Below are 23,080 nucleotides of genomic sequence, written 5' to 3' on the forward strand. Positions count from 1 at the left end.
GATTGCTTCAGGAGTTCTGATGCTACCTCATGATAACATGTTTCTTTGCATTTCCACTCTGGCCGTTACAGAACTTGGTATGAGATAGAAATGAGGACCTCTCTTCCACATGAAACAAAAGCAGACTTGGAGACAGGGGAATTTGTTTGTAGGCAGAAAGGGAGTGTGTGTAACAGCGTGTTGATGGATCAATTCAGGGAGAAAACCGATATTCACTATGGGAAGTCAAAGGATGGCCTAGTTGGGCTGACTCTCTCTGCCGAGCATGTGGCTTGCTTGATTCAGTCATATCCCCCGCTGCCAGAGAGTCAGCCATGCATTTGATTACATGTACCAGGCTGAGGAGAAGAAGTCTGCATCTACCACAAGGCACGCACATAAAGAAGAGGGCACAAAACGATGAAAGCTGGACTGGACGATCGAAAACGGATGGCAGATGAGCTGTCGAAGTACTTGCATCCCCTATCGACAGAGTCAACAGAACAGCTCAACATTGTAAATGGCAAGGTTGCTGATGAGTCAATCAATGTTGCCGACACTTTGGCGATCGGACAGGCCATGACACACAGCTTCAAAGAATCCCTCCCAGAGGGGTTTTCACAATCCTATCAAGAAGAAAGTGAAAACACTTGAAGCCCTGAAAGGATGTCAAGATCAGGTCTAAGATAGCATACAACATTGAAGGTCTGTTCAGCTGCCTGTTAGTCCTTGGCCAGATGTGAAGCATCAGCCTTGAATCTAATCCCAAGCTGTGTGGAGTACCACCAGCGGATGGATATGACTTCCTCCGCAAAGGCAACAAGTCGATTCTTGTCAGAAAACTCGCCATCACATGCAAGCCAAGCGAGCCAGACATGGTGATTGTGGGTATGCAAGAGCTTCTATACCACAATGTTTGGCTCTGTGGAGGTACCGTCTCAACTATAGCTGCAAGTATGAGCAGATGATGCCTGCAATACAGCCAGATTGCTACTGTGCCCATTACCTTCGACCAGTATAGCTGTATCTTTCATAAAGGTCATGAGAAGGCATGACGAGATGGTAATGCTTCCAGCATGACAATCTGACACCCACTTCTCCTCTTCCTGCTGGAGATGTCATCATGAAGAGCCCAATAAAAGAAGACTCTCACGCCTGCTCTGCACGTGACCTTGGGACGAACATGTTGATGATTGGTGAGGACGAGGAGTTTTTCAACCACGAAGAGGCTGACGTTCTCATGGCAAGATACGTTCTGAAGGCTGCCCATGAAGGAAAGCATGTCATTCAAATCCTCAGTGATGACACAGATGTGGTTGTCATTCTCATCTACTTTGTTTGAAAGTAAAGCATCACAGGCCAAGTTCTCATGAAGAGGTGGGATGGAAGCATGCTCGACATCACCCAAATTGCTAAGAAGCTCAGAGAGAAGTCAGGGCAGCTTCTTGGCATGCATGTGCTGACTGGTTGTGAAACTATTTCCTGTCCATATAACAAAGGGAAAGTCACCCTGTTCAGGAAACTTTCCCAAGCAGTGCAATGTTCTGGGCGAGAAGACTGTGACACAGGCAGAGTTGCATGAGATGGCAACAGAGTTCTTCTGTGCGCTCTATGGTCTGCCAAACAGCATGAGTATGAATGTGGCAAGGTATGCAATTTACTCAATGAAGAAGGGCAAGACTCCTCAAATTAAAGCACTGCCTCCGATGGATGAAAACTTCCATTATCATACGCCGAGGGCTCATCTGCAGGTGATGCTCTGGAAGGCAGCAGACAAGCAAAGTGCCCCTCCCCTTCAGGTCACCAGCTTTGGCTGGGAAATCGTGAATGGTGTGCTATATCCAGTCACCGCCACAGGACCTCCAGCACCTCCTGAGTTGAAGGATGTTGTTAGTTGCCAGTGCAGAGCAGAGGGGAAGGCATGCACGCAGGCCAACTGCAGCTGCTCCAAGGCGAATCTACCCTGCTCCAGTCACTGCCACTGCTCTGCTTCCGATGAGTGTCGCAACCCTCGAACCAAGTCCAAGAGAGGAAAACAAGAGCACTCACATCGGGGAGGAAGAGGAGGAGGGAGAAGAGGAGTTGGAAGACGAGGAGGAATTAAGACTGTTTGAAAACATGATGTACATCTAATGTTGTGGTCAGTCCATCGCTGGTTTCTCATGTAACTTTTCCATTAGTGGCTTCGCACATTCACTTGTAATTTATTGCTGTGCACCATTTGTAGGAAATGAACATGTCAATTCATTGCAATGGCACTCTTTTTATCATTATAATAAAGAATAAAATCTATGGCAGTGAAACCATTATTAGATTTCTCTAACAACTGGACATAAGAATCATCCTTCTAGCATGTTCCAATCACAAGTTATTCCTGTTTTCCATCTTCGCTCTCATCGCAGTGGTAGCCATATTGGATTTATGTTGCGAGGCAATGTTAAAAATGTTTCAACGTGAGAAATGAAGCCGCCACACTCAAAAACCCACCAACGCACTAGAATCAACCTTCTAGCATGTTCCAATCAAAAGTTATGTCCATTTTTCTATTTCAACCATAATCGGGGGACAGGCATCTTGGATTTATGCAAACTGCCCAAAGATGCCAAACTGACATCTGATTGATTCTGCATCTAGAACCTCAATGGTTCATTAATCCATTAAAAATGACTTCCAGTACCAACAATTTGTGGGTCCACATAGTGATCGTGAATGGTGGCTTCTGGACTATTCCTCGATCATAAAGTGATGTTTGTGGACAGACACAGACAGACAAAATGATCCCCCACTGCAATCCCTCGTTAACCCTCCACCCCAATCCATCTTCCTTCCAAATTTCCAGTTCTCCCTCGTGAGAGTTTCCTTCTGTATCCATCTTGTCCACCCCATGCATCCTCTGCTGCCCCCCACCCACCATTCCTCCCCACATCCATTGTTTGTCTAAGTTGTCTCTATCTTGGTCTTCAACTCTGCCGTTTGCCCCCCCCCCCACAGACACACCTTCTCTGCTGTTCCTTTTGTCCTGTTGCATGTTGATCTGTTCAGTGTACTGGTAAAAGCTCTTCCATGAGCCTCAACTTTGTACACAATATATATTTTTCCTAAACCCTGGTTTTTTCTTCATGTGCGTGCGGTAATTATCCAATTAAAATATCGCGAATAAAAACAATTGTCCCTCAATCTCAGACAACCTTGTGGAATCCCTAAGTATTTCGTGAACTCTTAAGAATACAGAACATCAGATGAAGTAATACATCAGTTGTAATTATAAATGACAAGTTAATTGGAATGTCAGGTGATTGCACAAAGATCTTGAGGTATCTCCACAATATGTGAAAGAGACCGGCTATCCTTATCCGTCCATACAACATCATATTGCAAATCAATTCTCGTGTGAGCGGCACGAAGCACTTGCTTCAGCAAAATTCACCGAAAGTATATAAAACTGCTTCGCCGAGAGTTTCTCAACATTGAAATCGAGGAATTATGCCGATGTGAATCTTTAAGCTAGCGATTTATAATGACAAGGCCAGAATGACAATGCAATCACTCGTTAAAAGTCGACATCAAAGCCTGCTGGAAAGTATTAAATAATCCCATTTCGGTCTTGGGCTCGCAGGATGGCGTATAGAGGTATGCACATTCACCTGCGAGCTGTCTAGCCTGGGTTCGAATCTCTTCCCAGCTATAACATGTCATCCCGGTGTTTCAGAGGCAGGGCGATTTATCAATGTGTGTGCCATCCCTTGGATGGACGTTAAACTGGGTTTCCCATTTTTCGGCATTCGTTGGTGGATGTCAGAGACCCCCACGGTGTCCTTCGTGAAGAGAAGGCGAGCTATCGTGGGAACATCCTGAACAAATATCAAATTATTGCTCAAACCTACAGGTGGCAACTGCATCAGCAGCATAGCTATGCTCCCTGGCAACGATGCAAGCCATCAACCATGTGTTGCATACAAAATGGTGATGATTTAGGTCCTGACCAAAAAATAAATATAAATTTTTAAGCTGAAATTGCTCCTTTGGTTGGCCTGTGTGGTGTTCCCCTCTGACAGCTAAGGTCATGATGCTGAGATGACATCCATCCATCCATCTCCCTCATGACTTTGTAGATCTTAGGTGCACCACTTTGGCATTTCTATGGACAATGGACCAAACAACGTCCATTTTGCCATCTGTGCAGGCAAGCAGGAATTTGTTTCCATCAGCACAATAAGTCCGAGCAGGAACTAATTTGGAATATGACCAGGGTACCTTTACGTTTTTACATAAGCACCTTTATATTTTTTCCGCAGCTAAGATAAAAAAAAGAAGAAGACCAAACCGACAACGAATTTCCTCTTCATCAAAATAAACTGTGCGATCTTTAAGTTTCACCAAGTAACCCTATGGAGTAGCAGACGGGTGCCTGGCCTCACATCTATCCGAGGGACAGCGCACATAATGACGCAACGCCCTGTTTGCGAATCACCCGTCCCTCAGGTTGTAATCAGATCAAGAATCGAACCCAAATTCGACATTTCAAAGGATAATGCACCCGCTATCTGTGCACCATCCAGTCATACGACGACGACGTACAATGAAATTAATGTAAAAGTGCGGTGATGTCTCTGAACGTCCTGGTCATTAACACAATACATTTGCAAGTTCCTGCGTGATCCTCGGACGTTGAAGGGAGAAAAAGATATGTCTTGAAAAGCAACGTTCAGGTGACAAAGTCCTTTCTTGAATGCTTTTCTTCAATTTGATCTTCAAGTTATCTCTCCATCGGTATTGCACACCCCCTAACACGTCTTGTCGGACAGGAGAATAATCTATTGGACGTGTGTGCATTAAATAAATGGATTAGCAGCGGCTGAAGTGTGCCGCCACCCGACGTCCATCATCATTTAGGTCGTCGACTGAACACTTGACGAGGCGACTAAAGTTATAATCAGGCCATAGTGCCGAGCATTTCAAAAATGCAAAATCCACGCACAGACTTCACGATTTTTTTTTTGTCTGTCCCGGACATACTTGTCGCTCTCAGATTCTTCCCCCTTGTTCTGCTCAGAACCACGAACATCGCCATCCAGGTAACCGCTTGAGGTGGCTTCTGCGGGAGGGGAATAAACACCAGGAACCATCAGGTCGGAGCATTCCGCTGGAAAAGCAAATCGATAAGGTGGCAATAAATACAAGCGAGAGCTCGCCACACATGCGCCTCTTTAACATCGTGCCAATTAACAGGAAAAAAGTCACGGGCATTAAATCGTCTCGATGACATTAGTGACACGTAATATTTCAATTTTCCAATAAGGGCTTGTGCATAACGTGTAAGTGGTAACAGGCTTCTTAACGGAGGTAATCATGAAGATGCAGGCGTTCGGAGAGTCGGGGGGGGGGGGCTTGGAAGAGGGAGAGCACTTTTCAATTAATTTTAACGGCGAAACTCAAAAGGCCCCTTTTAAAATCCGCGATTCATCGTTTATTACTATGAATAATAAAATAAAGTTGTTTTGTTATTTTATAATCACATACTAAATTCCTCCTTTTAGTACTGCAGCATCGTAAACCAATTGTTCAACTTTTCATAACAGCACCAAAATTGGTACATATGTTGACTAATGTATTCTGAACAATTCTGGATATGGAGCCACTCGAGATTTTGCCTTGGTCAGCTTTGACCAGCTGACCTTGCAGAAGATGACCAGCCTCCCGAGGACTTCGAAGACTGTTGCCATGAGAAAGAGAACAGCTCTCCCCAGTTTTTGTACTGGGCAACAGTCCTGGATCTGGAGCTCTCCATCCTAATCTACGTGCGATCTCTGAGAGAGGGAGATTTCATCATGTACCTGGATGCTCTCACTGAGATAGTCCCATGGTTCTTCGCGCTGGACCATATAAACTATGCCCGGGTGGATACCGGTCCATCTGCGTGACATGGCAGAACTTCCACAACAGCACCCAGAGATCTACAATGAGTTCAAGGCAGGCCACTTCACAGTGCAAAAGACCAAGAGGGATTTCTCAGCAATTCCTCTTGACCAAGCGCATGAACAAAACAATGCCTGTGTCAAGGGTGACGGAGGTGCCGTTGGCCTGATGGACAATCCCAGTGCTCTGAGGCGCTGGATGGTCGCCGGACCCGAGGTGGCCAGAGTGATCATGGAGTTTGAGGAGGCGAACATGCATCCAAATGCCAATGAGGAGACACGTCACCATGAAGAAAATACTGGCTCATAATATTTGAATATGCCTTTTCATGGTCAATTTACTGAATTTTACACTTTCCTTATATCTACCACCAATACAATAAGAAAATAAGAGCATATAGCCAATTTCGCTAAAGTAGAATGGTGACCATTTTGGAAAATGGTCGCCGAAGCTGACCAAGGCACAATCTCGGGTGGCTCCATATCTAGAATTGTTCGGAATACATTATTCTACATGTGTACCAATTTTGGTGCTTTATGCAAATTTGAACAATTGATCTGAAATATCAGACTACGCTGCAGGACTATTTGCCTTTTGCCCATTTGATAATCTCTGTTGCCCTGAAGTCCTCTTTCTTTCCTGGGAAATTGATCCTTTGCTGTTACATCTTCACATATTATAACATTAATAATAATATTATTATATGAGCTCCTTTCAAGGAACTTCAACACAGGAGGAGACCATTCGGCCCATCAAAGCCTGCACAATCGTTGCCAACCTCTGGTTGTTTGTCCATGTTCTATCCTTCGAAATGCTGAGTGCCAAGCAAGAAAGCAGCACACACCATTTTTAAAGTCTTTGGTATGACTCGGCTCGGGTTCAAACCACTGACCTCCCAGACTCAGAGCAGACCCTCTAACCATTACACCATCAGGACTTGGTGATGTAATGGTTGGAGCATCCGATTGACATTGCCCAAATCTAGCTGTATCTGACCAGAGAAGCTTTAAAATGATATTTGCACTTCAACCAAAAAAAAAAAAATCTCTCTAGCATTCTCAGGTCATATGAATTGAGCACCTTGTTCTGTGAACATTGTACCTTACTGGATTACACAACTTGTTTGCTCAGATTATGGAGAAATAAAATAATGTTTCTTGAATTAATTACATTCTCATACTAAAAGCCTCATCGTAAAGGACAAGATTTGCTTAGAACATTTATGAGTCGGGTTTGATGTGTGACATGTACCGTCTGCAGGCCAGGATGAGCAGTCCGCGAGTATACGGCCCGTGCCAGGTGAGGCATCACCGCTGCGAGAGACAAGCATGGGAGGAACAGGGATTAGACAAAGGATGAAGGTGGCTGTGCCCAACAATTCATAACTGTTGGTGGAAGTGTGAAGTTCGGGGTGAAGAGTGTTGGAAGTGTGCTGCTATCCTGCAGTGTTCCTAGAGCAGTATTCATACTGGGCACCAAATGGGCCCACTCTGTGCACGGGAGGCAATCGGACCATCCAGCTCAAGGATTGACTGGAAAATTGCAAATTGTATTTTTGCTGCTAGAAAAGGTCTCTTTTTTTTTTTCTTTACCGGCTGATCATAAAGGAAACACAGCTTTACTACAAAGCATTAGAAAAGTTGTCTTGTTTGGTGTTCACATGTAAGTGCTTGCCTTGTGGTGCTGGGTGAGAACCCAGCTTAAAATTCCACATACTCTGTTGAAAATGAAGGCACCACCACCACCACCTAGTATCAAATGCTTAGGAGGCAAAGCTCAGGTTCGGCGCTTCGACCGCTGAATAATCTTCATCATGCACTGTGCGGACATCGTGTTCCAGCCGTAAAGTACCCTCCCAAGGGGGGGGGGGGTGGCCTCACGTGACTGTAATAGGCAGATGTTGAGACATCATCTCGTTTTCATCATCGCCTAAAGATATAAACGATGAATATAGGCAATGATGAAAAAGACAATAGGTCTCACCATCTGTTCTTTGAAGTTATTTGATGCTTCCTTCCCCTTTGGGAGGGTAATTATCACATGGCACAGAATACCTGCAGAGTCCCAAACAGAGATGACGACCACTCAGTTTGTCAAAATGTTGGACGTGAGCCTTGACAACTGAGTAGCTATAATAGTTGGTAATGCCATAATTTTTTCAAATCTGAATCTTCGAAACTACCTGTTATTTTGTGAGCCCGTATACTGTATTGATTATTCCATCATTTATACGATTGCCCAGGCATTTAAGAATTCTGATGTCTCCTTCTAACTGTCCTTGTTCAACATTTGATATTTGTACAAGCTCCTCCATGTGCCTCCGATCACTGTTGAATGGAAGTACCGATGGACTGAGATAAAGTACGGCACACGATGGAATAATTTTTAAACTGACAAAGTATTTCTTTTTTTTTCTTCTTTTTTTTTTGCTCTAACAGAGCTCGGAAAATACCATTCAGTAACTTGAAATAAGAGAAACAGGGCAATGATGTGCATGGAAACATTGTGTGATCATGGCAAGCTATGAAAACTACATCTGACTTCCAAGTCAATGCAATAAGTTAGCAAAATGGAATCAATCTACGATCAACAATCCATAAATATATTTTAACAACTGCAATTCAAAGTTATGTAATTTTAAAATATATAACAGGCCAATGCCATCTGTCTGTCTATCTTTCTCTCTGTCTGTCCCAAGCTGAAACACTCCTCAGAGAGAAAAAGTTATTAAGTAAAATTGCTTCCAATTCATCCAAACCTAAGGGAAAATTAAAAAAAATTTTCAATCAGACAAAAAAAAAAATTGAACCTGGGCAGTGTTATCGGCCACAGACCGCTGCTCCGATTGCTCCCAAATGTTTTTATTTTCTTTGTTGTGAAGAAATATATAGCCTCCAATTTCTGAGCTCTTTCAACCAGGACAAGAATAAAAGGCTTCATGTAAAAAAAAAATTCATATCATGGTATTTTTTTACCAGGGGCTTCTGCTTGTATGTATTAATAATAATGGAGGCTCATATTGTTGCCAAAGCTTCAGGATGCTCACAAGTCCATTTACATTTGGAGGCTACAACCAATCCTGCACGAGTCACCACTACATCGCAGGATAATTAGCGAAAACTTGCCTACGCTTTGCGAAATACAGTGCAGGATCTTTGAAGTCAATTAACAATCAGTGATGGCAGACGGTCATGCAGCTTAACCCCTTTCCCATGGACGGCGCATATATTGATGCATCACCCTGAATGTGAAACACCAGAGTATGGATGACAGTATTTATTTTGTAAATGAAAGTTGAGGCTCATAGAACAGTTAGAACCACAATGGAACAGAACATAACAGAAGAATACAACAAAGTGGAAAGGGGTGGGGGAACACACCAAAAGCAAGGTAGAGGGACATGACAGAGGGATCCTTGGAGGAACAAGGACAAATGTGTCCAAGAGCAGCGTCCTAAAGGTTTTGTCGGCTAAAAAAAAAACAACTTCCGATATTTCGTCACATGCCTTGATTAAGCCAATAGCGAGACCCGTCATAGTGTATTTACGTATTTACGAAATATAGTGTATTTACGAATTTACAATACATTAAATAGAATAATCTTTAAATAGTAACGTGAACTTTTCGAAACTTTAAAGCAAATGTCTGAATATATTTAAAAGTTCATGATAGACGCTCTCAAAAGGCACCCTCAATGCGAGGATGTATACAGGTGTTTAGTATTTAAGGAGATCCGGATCGTGTATATAAAAGAGCTGAGTCCTAATATAAAGGTTTTATCTTCAGATGATGACGACGACGAAGAAGAAGAAGGAGAAGAAGAAGGAGAAGAAGGAGAAGAAGAAGAATGTCGAGCGTTCTTAGAGCAGCGTTCGCTATGCGAGACGCTGCTAAAAATGGGCATGGGTTAGAATGAGATCAAAGGAAGAGGGAGGAGGACACAGGGGGTGAACAGCCTGGGTACAAGCTCAAGTTTTGAGATGGGTCAATATTTGAGCCCAGGTTGAGATCGAGATGTACGAGATTTGTGGTTGGGAATATTATTAAACAAATTCATCTTAAGTTTTCTCTTCAACCTGATTTAGCATTAGTGTTATATGTGTGTATATGTATGTATGTATGTATATATATATATATATATATATATATATATATATATATATATATATATATATATATATATATATATATATATACATATGTATATATTAGTGGGGTATACGTACACATTGTAAGCAACAATGAACTGTTCTACCCCATTGTCTCACGTCACTCACCTGCATTTATTTTTTTCATTTATTGATATTGTCATTTATGGATGCTTTCTGATGGTTCTGTGATTTTTTTTTCCAGTGTATCGGCTTCGATATCCTTCAGCATGCAAAATTTCAGCTTTCTACGTCACCCGGAAGGTACCTAACTTCAATATCAATTAGTGGTTAGAATGAGCAATATATACAGTACATACTAGCAGGGTATGCTTACACATTGTAGGCAATAATGAACCGTGCTTCCCCATTATCTAGGGTCGCTCATCTGCATTTGTTTTTTTTTATTATTTATTTTCATTGATTTATATTTTCATTTACGGATGCTTTCCGACAGTTCCGTGATTTTTCCTGGTGTTCCGGCTTCGATGTCCATTGGCACGCAAAATTACTGTGCTTCCCCGTTGTCTCGGGTTGCTCAACTGCATTTATTTTTGTCACTATTTTAAAAATTTATTAATTTTAATTTATTGATATTTTCATTTATGGAGGCTTTCCAATGGTTCTGTAATTTTTCCAGCTGTATTGGCTTCAGTGTCTGTCGGCACACGGAATTACCATGCTTCCCCATTGTCTCGGGTCGCTCACATACATTTTTTCATTTAATTATTTCCATTTATTTATATTTTCATTTACTGATGTTTTCTGACAGTTATGTGATTTTCCCGGTGCAGCGGCTTCGATGTCCATCGGCATGCAAAATTTTAGCTTTCTACGTCACACGGAAAGTACCGAACTTTCATATCATTCAGTGAGTCAGTGGTTAGAATGAGCTTTATATATATATATATATATGTATATATATATATATATATATATATATATATATATATATATATATATATATATATATATATATATATATATATATATACACACACACTTCTTATATATTATTTCTGTTAACATCTGCGCGTAATTTGACGTATCTCCTCCGAAACTGCCGGACGGATTGTCACCACTTTCGGCATGCGGGTGGTCTAGATATGTGGACTATTTTTGAGCATCTCGTTCACAGAACCTCATGAATACTCCTCCCTTATATTATAAAATATTTGGCAGTTGAGCAAATGGTGCTTTGTGCCTAACCGCTTAGCAGATAAACTTTCCTGTCCTGTAACTACTTTGCCCCAACAGTTCAATGAGTGAACACTGAATTAGAACTCAACGTTTCTGTTTGCATTTCACCAATATCGGATCAGGTGATCCAAATGTATGGACTCAATATTTTTTACACCCGACCAAGTGATGTCACTTTGCTTCTTACGGGTGTACTTAGATCAAAATCCGTCGAAGGACTTCAAGTTCCAGAGCTGTAAATTAAAACACCATACATTTCTGTTGTGTCACTTGAAATACTGACTGAGCACTGGCTACAGTGGGATGGACATTTCCATGGTGCATGAACCCATGACACAACAGAAGTGTTGTGTGACACGACAGAATTGTTCATAAACCTCACCAGTTTCCTGTGCTGCGTGGAGTCCCTGGCTCCTGCATCTCTTGCCTCTCAATGCCACCTCCGCATGGAATTACATCCGTCTCAGAATATCTGAGCACATTCCCATTAAGGTCTTTGTTCCCCACATTAAATGCATACCACTTAACCATGACCTATTATGATTATTATTATTATGATTATTATCATCATCATCATCATCATCATACTATAGCTCATACGCTGCTCTCGAATCCTTAACCTTCATGGAAAAGTTGAGTGACCACTCCCATTTTTGTCGAGTAGCTTCTCGATGTTCAAAATATTTAAACCAAGTTGCAACATTGTGTCCATTTCTTGGTTTTTACCTGAAGGATAATATAAAGGAGGCTACAAATATCAGGAATTTTAGTGCTGTGGAAAGGATACTGAGGCTTGCCATAGTCCAGAGTGTCGTCCCCATCCACATCAAGGTCGGCATCACTGTCATGGTTGTCTAAGTGGCTGCATGGCCCTCCTTGGACTGTGCTTGGAGCTGGTGGTGGGAGGGGAAGAGAAATCCTGCTTAATGAGAGAGTGTATGCTCCTTACATCCACACCCAACACTTCTCATTCAAATCGTCACAAAGTGGAGCTGGTATCTCTTGACCACATGACATAAGGCAGGACCTTGATTGGCAACTTTAGGAATGATTCAGGGCGAAAGCAAAGCAAATGCCGTCATGCTGAATGTCGATACAACACCGACATCATTAATGATGACAGACCAGATTGAAAGAGGCTGCAGTATTGCAATTCATTATGACTCCACGCCAGTGATCTGTGAACATTACACAGATCAGTGTGTGAGGTCATAATGATTTGTGAACAGTAGTTAGTTTAAACTTGACACAAGGTAGCAGTCCTCACATCTCCCTTTCCTATCTTTAGACTATTCCTGTTAATTGGTGCACTGGGTGGAGGTCTTCAGGTCCAGGAATGTATACTTAGACTTGCCTGTTTTAATCCCCTGTTTTTTTTTTTAAGCTCTACCAACTATCAGCCGCTGGACTAAATTCTTTGGTTTAGTTAATGTGAAAGTTCAAGGTTCAGAGATTAATCATTCCGAGACCATGGATTTCTATTGGCTGAAAGTCGATTTGAGTGTGTTAACCGTCGTGGGAAATGATTTCATTGTCAGCCCTTTGGCAGATAAGTTTTTGTGATGATGAAGGGCTAATGCTCGAAATCAAATATTGGATTTCAATTGACGTACCAGCTTTCACAAAGAACAGTGGATTCAATTGTACATTCAAAGACTAATTCGATTTGTAATTTTTTAATTTTTTGCATGCAGAGTCAAGGCTTGTGGAAGAGCTATAGCACTAAACAAATCAGGATACAGCAGAACAAACGGGACCGGAGAGAGAGAGAGAGAGAGAGAGAGAGAGAGAGAGAGAGAGAGAGAGAGAGAGAGAGAGAGAGAAAAAGAGAGAGAGAGAGAAAAAGAAAGATAGGTTGGGGGGGGGGGTGTGGGAGTCACCGACAGCAGGGTTGAAGGACAAAATAGAGGGTGACTTGGAGGAATGAGGAGCAGGGGAGGATGCATGGGTGTACAAGACATAGACGAAACAAACTCTCGGGAATGAAAAACTGGAAATTTGGAAGGAGGTGGACTTGCACTTGGAAAGGGGGGGGTGGGGTGGTGGGTTACTAACCGGGGTAGAAAAGATCATGGTTTTGGATGGGAGATGGTCTGAGATGGTGGTGAACAGCTGTCCTGAAAACCTGGAGGGAAGTATGAGATTGAAGAAAATGTGGAAGTTGGTTCCACAGGTGGGAAAAAGAGGAACGAATGAGTGGAGGTGAGCAGCGATTCTGGATTTTGGGAGCTTCACGAGAAGGGGGTTGATGGTGGACCGCATGCACCTTGCAGAAACCTGGGGGAGTGGGACAAAGCACGGAAAGAACAGAGGGTACAAGACCAGAAAGAAGGTGGTAGAAGACAGAGAGACCACCGACCTGTCTGCAATGGAAAGAGTTGGCGAAGTCCACAGCAAACTGGGAAAAAGTGAATTCTCTCCTGACTAAGGAAAAGAGGAACCCCCCCCCTCCCCTCTCCCAGACTATAAAGAAACTCTAATATGCTCATCTGTCCCAGCAGAGCTTAGCAAAATGACCCCATGCTTCCACAACACCCAGCTTGCATACTTTATTTATGCACAATTTGCACACCGATACCCCGAGAGGCACAGCCAAAAAATCGTTCCCTCCGAGTCAGTCTCATACACCGCTGATAAATATTGCCGCAGGCGCTTGTTCGATGGGAGCCACAGAAAGCAAACACAATCACAGCAATTTGTGGCCCAGGGGAGGGCTCCCGTGGAGCAAAATGCCTTCTCCAGGAGCGCCGGGAGGGTTAGGAGTTCACATGCTTTACAGGCAGAGGGCAGGCCTAGTCATTAGCACTTTATGCTCTAGTTGTATTAATAACCGGCCACGTGTAGATTGCCATCTCTGGCAATGTTCGAAGCAACTCGGGTGCAATAGCACCGAGTATATAAGGTGGCGCGACGATTCACTTCGTTGAAGTTTCATTTATGTTACGCATGTTCTCGTTTGCTCATTCAATTCACATGGGGGGGGGGTCTGTTCAGGCACTAGAAGGAGCAAGGAAAGCAATGTTCAACATTTCTACCGCACTGGATGGCTATCCGTGCTCCCCAAGGCTACATTTACGACAGTGGAGGCAGAACAAACTCCGAACAAGTGCAACAAAATGACTCTTCGACAGTTCCAACAAAGACCATCGAGTTCTGCGAAAATGAAGCAATCAGGCATCGGTGACGTGTCAGACCTCAAGCACCAACGACACGTTACTGTTGGAGTAGGACGCATGTGAGATGCCAATGAGTCGACATGCCCTGCTCCTCCATCAAGGGCAGAGTCATGGAGATGCGATGCCGGTACTTTCGAACGACATTGCTTGACAGCCTGTTTAAGAGTCCACTGCTTAAAGTCCGCGGAGTTGAGTAATTACTGTGCCTCGGCCTGGTGCCGTGCTGGCCTGGAGATGGGCAGAGTGCCTAATTAAACAGACGACTGCTGCGCACGTGGTGTGGCATCTGTTTAGAGCCGTCACCATGCTTTACTGACACTCAGCCCCAAGAGCGTGGCAGCTGTGCTGAACAGCAACTCCACTGCAGGCAGGGTGAGAGAATGGACCTTGGGGGTTGTGGTGTGTCTGGCATACTTGGGTAGAGCAGGTCACTTGAATTGAATGCAAAGAAAAAGATGCAATGAATCAACACATGCATCAATTAAAGCCTCACACAAAGGTGTGCTGTCGACAAAGGTATGCTGTTCTTGGGTGGTGCCCTCCAAAACCCTTTGACATGGGAGAGGGGGAGGGCAGGGACAGGTTGCTCAAGAAGACAAGTTGCGAGACGCTTCTCAAGATATAAATCATCCTCGACAGGTTGCTACTCCATTGAATGAGTGCAGTTATGTCTTGCTGGGTAGCTAGTGGGAATCGAACCCCACATCGGTGAAGCCAAACGAAGCAAGGCTTTACCTACTCCACCACCCGAGGCACTCATTACACTTGGCAGAGCAAAAAATTGAAAATTGTGCACTTGAACCTGAAATCACCACTTTATACCAACTTGCTTGTCATAACCCCACTGTCTGAGAATTGTTTAAAACAGTCCCAGTCTGGTCAGTCCATTGAAAACTTTCCCAACAAAAACATAAATCAAAAATCAATCAAAAGTTACCGGCAGGGATGGCCTGGAGGTACGCACACTCGCCTCTAAGCTGTCTAGCCTGGGTTCGAATCCCGACTCAGCTATAAACCGTCATCCTGCTGTTTCACAGACAGGGTGATTCATCAATGTGTGTGCCATCTATCATCAGATGGAAGTTAAACGGAGGGGGTCCCATCTTCCAGGATGAGTCGGTGTACCTTAAAGATCCCACGGTGTCCTTTGTGAAGAGTAGGCGAGCCAACGCCAGCACCCTCAACAAATGACAAATTTCTGCCCAAACCTTAGTCGAACGTCATGCAAGACCATCCGGTTCGTGAAACACTTGACCCCCAGCCAAGACCACAAGAACGTGGGAATAATTGTCATCTTCAAAGAAGAAGAATCCAAAGTTAAAAGGGCGAAAAATGGGTGTGTCATTGAATGCAATATCACTTTTCCATTTTGGTTTACATCGCCTCGTTATTAATCTTCAATCACAACCTAGACCATGGAATTGAGACCGAAACTGTCATCATGCTCGAACTATCCCTTCTAACATTGACCGGAGTCAGTGTTATTGACCAGACTCGGTTGCATAATGGTGAGAAGGTTCGCTCAGTCTGGGAGGTGGTCGGTTAGAATCCCCGTCCGAGTCATACCAAAGACTTAAAAACGTAAAAACCTACTGCTTGAATCATTGATCAGCATTTAGAAAGGATATGGCATATGGCCAAGCAACCATAGGTTGGCAACCATTGCACCAGCTTTGGTGGTCCTAATGGCTTCCTCCCACGCTTGACGTTGTTTCAAAGGGAACTCGTATTATCGTAACACTATTACTGAAAATAAGCGGCTGTAAAATAGAGGGTGGCTGTAAACATGGAGGCCAACTCAAGTTAATTGTACATTTCAAGTTAATCTCCGCCACCATAAATGCCACGAGTTTCAGGCACGTTAAAGCAACCATTTGCTAGTTGGAGCTACGATCAAATTGGGGCAAAATTGATGGTTTAGTGGGGGGGAAAAATTGATGAGCACAAAAGTCCCACTTCTGTTCGGTACGTTTTGAGAATGTTCTCGCATTTTCATCCACATTGTGGCTTTAATCATTGCTTGGTTTATTAATTATCGGTGTAATGTAAACGAGCATCAGCTCTTTCCATTAATTTATGAATGAAATTAAAAAAAATTCCATCCCATCCATCCCATCCATCCATGTATTATGCTCTATCCAGAGCGTGAGATCTGCAGAAGCGGTTTCTGTGGTTAGGGGCTACAGTCCTGGATGGGTCGCCACTCCGACACAGGGCACTCGACTGAAGGTGGCAGGACTTTGTAATTTGTTGGGGGTGCTAGGGATGACTCACCTACTCTTCACGAAGGACACCGTCAGATCTTTACTGTCCACCAAGGACCAACGCTGGCAGACGGATCCTTCGGCTTATCGTACTTCCGATGAAGTACGTTGATGGATGGCCGTGCCTGCAGAACACTAGGATGCAGTTTATATCTGATGCAAGATTCGTACCCAGGCAAAGCAGCTCAGAGGCGATTGTGTGTACCTTTCGGGCCTAAGCTATCCTGCCAGCCCCACTGTGCAAAATCAAGCGTTAATGGTTGCCCCAGGATAACTGAATTTCTTTTTCAATACAGTATTTACATTAACCTTCGGCTCGTAATGCCACACACACCTCTGAGCTGTCTCACCTGGGTTCGAATCTTGACCCAGGTGCAAATTGTCACCCGAGTGTTTGACATGCAGGGTGAGGTATCGATGGGTGGTGGCCATCCGTCGGAAGGACATTAATGTGGAGGACCCGTCTGACAACAATGGGGCATTGATGGATGTTAACTATCCAACGGTTTCCTTCACGAAGAGCAGGCGCGTTGTTGCCGGCACCCTGAACATATCATAGATACCTGCAGCTCCAAATCACTCTCAATAGATCATCAGGACTGAACAGCCTGTTCATGAAAGACTTGGGCTGAAAAACGTTCCGTGGCCAACCCCACAAGAAGGTGCAAATAATTTGGATTGTTAAAGAATTAGGAGTAGTAGTAATAGTCATAGTAGTAGTAGTGCTCATAGTGGAGTTTATACATGAAACACATGCAGGACAAACACGTGAGGAAACCAGCGTAATTTTACACCACTTACACAGATATCAGGTGACAATGGCCAAACACTTTGGAATACAGAATTTGAGCTCGAGGGTTCCGCACAACATGAGCCATAAGGAGTTCAGATGGAACACGAACATGTCGATTCCCATGACGCTGCGATACTTTAAAAAGATAATTAGGAAAGCAGAAAAGTGGATAGCAAATTGATAATGGAGGGTAGGCGGAACAAATAGGCTATTTAAACTGAAATAACATGAACAACTAGATTTAAAACACATTGTAGAAAATATTGCTCAACAAGATGAGGGGAGGAAGAAAAGGCCAACAGTTTAGAAAGGGGAGGAGGATTGAAAGGGTATAAAACTCGAGGGTATTGCCAACAGTCAATCAGGCAGAACCAACAATAAGCAACTTTGTTTGTATAGGAAGAGACAGAGGGAAAAGCCACACCCATCCGGAGACGGTCGCTGTTAATCGAATGAACATGCGGCCGCATTGATTTCTGCGGCCTACGAGCAACACTTAGCCACAAGCAGGAACCAGGCCACATGTCACGGGACGTCAGAGGTATCATATTGATCTGCAAGGAAATATTAAATTGGACGCGCAGAGGGACGACACCTGCAAGGATCAACAGAGCCAGCTCGAAGCAGACGCCGATGTCGGTGCATTCTGAGGCTCACTTGGCATTTCTTCGCAAAGGTGATTGGAGGGAAAGATTGTTGGAAAAGCCGGAGTACAATGACACTCATTGAGCCCTCAACTTATTGACCCACTACTGGCTGGTGCCGTGCTGTGTCCGAATCTAGATACGGCCTTAGTGGAAAACCCACACATCTCAAGTGATCTTAGGAACGCACATCTCCGCTAAATGAATTAAATGATGTAAAAATCTCACCTCGCCCTTAAGGCAAGAGCTTCATAGTAACCCTATCCATGCAGGAAAAGGTCGCCGCTGTTCCAATTGCTTTTCATTAATCGTGTTAGTGGGTCGGGCGTCTGCATTCTGCCTCATCAGCGCGGTATCGATCTCAAAAACCTGCGATGTGTTTGAAATCGGTGGGTGGTGGGGGATAGGTGGGCAGCTCTCATTGCACGAGGCAGCATATATATATATATATATACTAGGCCTGAAATTGTATCAAGGCCACGAACACCAATTCTTCACCGACTCAATGTGGAAAATTGTACCGAAGCAGTGAAATCCATAGTGATTTTATTTGGTACTCTTATGTGGTCTCATTTCCCCACATATATCGTATTACGAAGATCAGAAGTGCCTTTCCTTGATGCTGTACAAAAAGGAAATTCCAATCGGAGGCCATTTGGACTGATGTAGTCCTATTTTTTATCATGCACACACATGCGCATGCACACGCACACGCACACACCTTCCATTTCCGGTTCCCAACTCCCCCTTCTCGCCCACACTCTCTCAGTGATGCACATACCCCGGATGAATTCCAAGCACCCAAAATGCTTTTACAGCTCGGCAAAGGAAGAAAGAAATAACTGAGTTAATCTTATCCCATCTCCTGAGTTAAATTCGGTTAGCTGAAACCATGCCCTGTCTTGACTGCGTTAATGGCAATATTTAGGACCTCATTAGGTCTGAGGCATCGACTTTCATTAAGAAACAAGACGTGGGTGTAAGGACTAGAATCGACAATGCCGGCTGCCCTTTAATATTTTATGACTGCCTGAATGAATCTGGCAAAATCTTGCTTCTTTAATTAGTAAGTGCCAGACAGCTCACCAGACATCAAACTTATTTCCCAAACGGTTGTTTTACGGCTGCAAGTCCTGGCTTCATCGAGCCGCCCCGGCGCACGTGCAGATTTGCGACCACCTCTCTCGCTTTCTCTCTCTCCAGTAACAAAGGCACGACTTGTGAGAGACAAATGCCATCGGGAATGCGGGTGGGATAACACAACCAAAACAAATTAAATTTTCAAGTTTTCTTTGCATGATCTGATCTCCCTTTCAGTGTTTGCGGGAGACTCGCGGAGGTTTTGGACCGAGATGAATCTAAATAGGATGAAAGGGTGAATTGGTCTAGCTGAAATTTCCAGAGATGTATTCCTTCATGACGATGCTGCAGACAAGACAGCCGGCAAAACATCTTCTCAGGAGGATGCCGTGCTCCATGATGTAAAGCCTCCCGCTGATGCTGCACAAGATGGCAGTATTATTCGGATCCGATCTACAACCAGGTAGCTTAGATGAAACGTGCTAGCAAGCTTGTTATCCTGGTGCTGCTTTTGCATTTGGGACTTCCACAATGAGCTTCCTTCATGTGCCATGTTTCCACACAAATCTTCATCACAGGCTGGCTCTAAATCTAACGAAGCCATTTACTTATGGAGATACCATTTCTGGACAAAAATGACCTCGATGGTTGTACTAGACTCAGAAGCATGACATGGAACAGAAGTATGAAATTGCAGATACGGTACATAGCACCTACTTCAGGTTAAAGAAAGAATTCTTAACTGCACGTCAACACATTCCATTAGAAGGAACACCCACCCATTGCTCACCTTTTCCTGGAGGCAGCCGTGGCTGACGGCACCACTCATAATCTTCAAAGCGTCCAACTCCACGACGTTCCACCTCAACCTCCAAGTCGTCATCATCGTGGCCCGTGAGGCCATCGAACTGCGAACATCATCACGTGTTTGTGGATCACATTCCTTGCAAATGACGACATGAGGATCGCATTTACTGTGTAGCACAATTTACATGGGAGAGCATCATACGTTGGTGGCTCCTGTTTGGCTACTCCATTAAAAACCTGTAATCCGAGTTGCAGGTTCATCTGTTCTAAAAGGGAGTTCATCAGTGACATCCGTGCAACTGCAGAGTTACTTAAAACGGAACTCGGTATGGTTCGCTTGGCATTCTCAGTTGAGTACTTAGCTCATGATACTCAGGCATCTCACATTGAAATCCCATACACTGCTTATTTATCCATTATATAGTAATGTCGTTATCAAATCTGATATGTATCAATGTCCAAGCTACTCCATGTGGCTGAGATGACTGTGGGGGGTGAGGGGAGGGAAAGAGGGAGGGGAACTCTTTCCTGCAAGAAATTTCCAATCAAACTCAACACGAGTATCAACCAAAACATTCAAAGCAAAAGAGTGACAGAGAATAAAGAGTACCAAGTATGACAATAACATCGGATCTCTCATTCCCTTTCTCACCTGTGCATCTTCAGATGTCTTTTTCCGTTTATTCTTTCCAATTCGCGCTGGAAGTAGCAAACAACACGAGCGATAAGAATCATTGGCAGAATCTAGAACTCACTGGAACTTAACATGTGACAACAGCAATGACTCAATTTTCTTTAACGATCCTTCCTCTAAACTCCCCCATCCACCACACACACACACACACACACACACACACACACACACACACACACACACACACACACACACACACACACACACACACACACACACACACACACACACACACACACACACACACACACACACAGTGATCCTGAAGAATAGCCGAGGTAACTTTTGGGAAGTCTTGGTGTTGTGTGATATTTTCAATCTGAAAGGTCTTTCCTTTGGAGCCCAGAATGGGTGACGACAAAAACAAGCCATCACCGCCATTAGTACCAAATGAGTTGCCAAGAGAAGAGCTGCCATTAAAAATGGCCTTGGAGATGCTACACGATGAGAAATGTTCATTTTCCAGCGCATCACTTGTCGGGGAAGCAGAAGCTCCTGGGACACCCCCCCTGACATGCATACGTACTGTACCTGATGTGGCTGATTTACGCTAAAGTGCAGAGTCTACATTAACCAACCCTTGTGGCTAATTTTTGTTCAAAAGTCAAAAAATCATCATGGCTGACATTTTCCCTGAGCATTGTGCAAATGCTACGATGCAAGCGTCGCTGCATGAAATGCTTACGCACCGCACAAGTTCACCGAGGATATCATCTGCGTGACCATATTCCTGCCCACCGGAGGACCTTTCAGGCGACACATAAATGATTCAAAGTCAGTTATTTCCCTGCAGATTGCTTTAGTGTGAGTGCAGTCAATAGCAAGTTGCTTCGAGGCTGGTTTTCAGTCGGTTCGGCTGTCTCCGGATAATCAATAAGCAATATGAACTGTTAACACATGGGTAAATTTTAAGTCACCTCATTATACCGTGTCAATAGCGTTTCAAGGGCTTTCTCAATTTAGAGGTCCATATCCTTTAAATGGCACGAAGAACTGATAATTGGTAGCCATAAAAGTGGAAGAAGGTAATGCTTTCTTAACACACCCACGGATACCTTGCTCTTTTCTTGTATTAGCTGCCATTCGGTGAAGCAGGTGAAAATGAAGCAAGTAGTTCCACTTGCGTGCGGAAGCCCGTGCATTACCGAGATGACCTTTGGGGCCAAATTAGCCGTGAGCAAAGGGGGCCTTTGATCCACACCTGTACAATGTGGCATAAATACCTGCCAATTTGGTTTGCAATTGCTGCAGATTAGTTTTTATATTGTTAATCCTGCACGGATGAGCCGAATCGTCAACTCCCACAATGCAAGTCAAAGTTCATCGTCGATCCTTCATTATGGCAAATGCATCAAAAGTTCAACCGAGCATCCCTTTCCACAATTTCTGTCCCGCCGTTTGGAATAATATCGGGAATCAAGAGGCCTTGGCACATGAAAAATGTCCGTCAGGTATTGAGCCTTTCAGACCGGTGTGTTGTTGCGATATCAGTGTTTGACTGTTACGACACTTCCCATTTCACTTACAATCAGGCTGTGGGGTGGCTTGGTAAGAGTGACAACTTCATATTCGGGCCTCGCTCAATGAGAATCCAATGGGGAATTGGAAAATTATCTCTAATTTACAGGCCCAGGAACAGGCCCTAGGGCTTGGAGTGTTGATATCTCTTTAGTACGCAGCTCCCCCCCTCCCGCTCCCCATCTAACTCCCCTCCCCCAACACACAACTCCTCCCTTCCATCCCCATTACATTGTCGAGACACTTGTTTTAGAGAAACTCCCCATTCCCAGCAGCAGGCTCTGTAGCATCGATGACAAAATAGCCTCTTCCGCACCTCAGTGTCATGTGATGGCTTAATTAGGCAGTGGAATTTTGCGTTATGATCTGTAATTAAAATTGCTCCCCACACTGCTCTTCTCCAGCACAGAAACTCCATCGCCCAACCCCTCCCTACCCAATATGCTCGGCCTTACTAGCTTGCCTCACCAAGGATAACAAGGGTGAAATGGTGACAGTTTGAGAAGTATCCTGTTGTGTCTGTAGAGCTTGGGTTCCACTTGGTAACAGAACGAGTAGTGAGACATTTTCGAAATAAAATCTCAAGCCCATAAGCCACATTATTATTCTTCTATCGCTTCCTGATCTTGAGATTACTAAGGCTTGTAAAGTAACCACGCGGAACCTCATTGTCTCCGAGTGAGGATCATGGCACAGCTGTAATTAATGTACCAACCATTGGACTTTTTGGATCGAGGCCTTCTTGCCGTAAAGCTACAAACCAATAATACACCGACCACTTGGACATTTTCAGACGATGGAATTGTGGTCTTCGATGTCCTCCCACCTGGCTCTGTATCCTTTTTACCACTTCAACTATTC

At 43.9% G+C, this 23,080-nt stretch overlaps 1 protein-coding gene across 9 annotated transcripts in view; it reads right to left on the bottom strand.

Moving 5' to 3' along the window:
• LOC147024922 (E3 ubiquitin-protein ligase Rnf220-like) overlaps positions 1 to 23,080 on the bottom strand; it is a 278,387-nt gene that overhangs the window by 39,184 nt on the left and 216,123 nt on the right. For 5 of the 9 annotated variants that reach the window (XM_085885323.1, XM_085885324.1, XM_085885322.1 and 2 more), the window contains 8 exons: positions 21,391 to 21,447; positions 20,660 to 20,706; positions 19,991 to 20,108; positions 13,299 to 13,520; positions 12,031 to 12,136; positions 11,626 to 11,715; positions 7,147 to 7,208; positions 4,996 to 5,074 (listed from right to left, as the gene is read on the bottom strand). In XM_085885323.1, the coding sequence (XP_085741449.1) occupies positions 4,996 to 5,074; positions 7,147 to 7,208; positions 11,626 to 11,715; positions 12,031 to 12,136; positions 13,299 to 13,520; positions 19,991 to 20,108; positions 20,660 to 20,706; positions 21,391 to 21,447 (781 nt within the window). The remainder of the gene's footprint in view (positions 1 to 4,995; positions 5,075 to 7,146; positions 7,209 to 11,625; positions 11,716 to 12,030; positions 12,137 to 13,298; positions 13,521 to 19,990; positions 20,109 to 20,659; positions 20,707 to 21,390; positions 21,448 to 23,080) is intronic. The other 4 variants (XM_085885327.1, XM_085885325.1, XM_085885328.1 and 1 more) reach the window with 3 other exon arrangements.

Source organism: Eptatretus burgeri, chromosome 6, assembly GCF_056783735.1.
Source record: "Eptatretus burgeri isolate ZD-2024b chromosome 6, Ebu_testis_v1, whole genome shotgun sequence".
Classification (NCBI taxonomy): domain Eukaryota; kingdom Metazoa; phylum Chordata; class Myxini; order Myxiniformes; family Myxinidae; genus Eptatretus; species Eptatretus burgeri.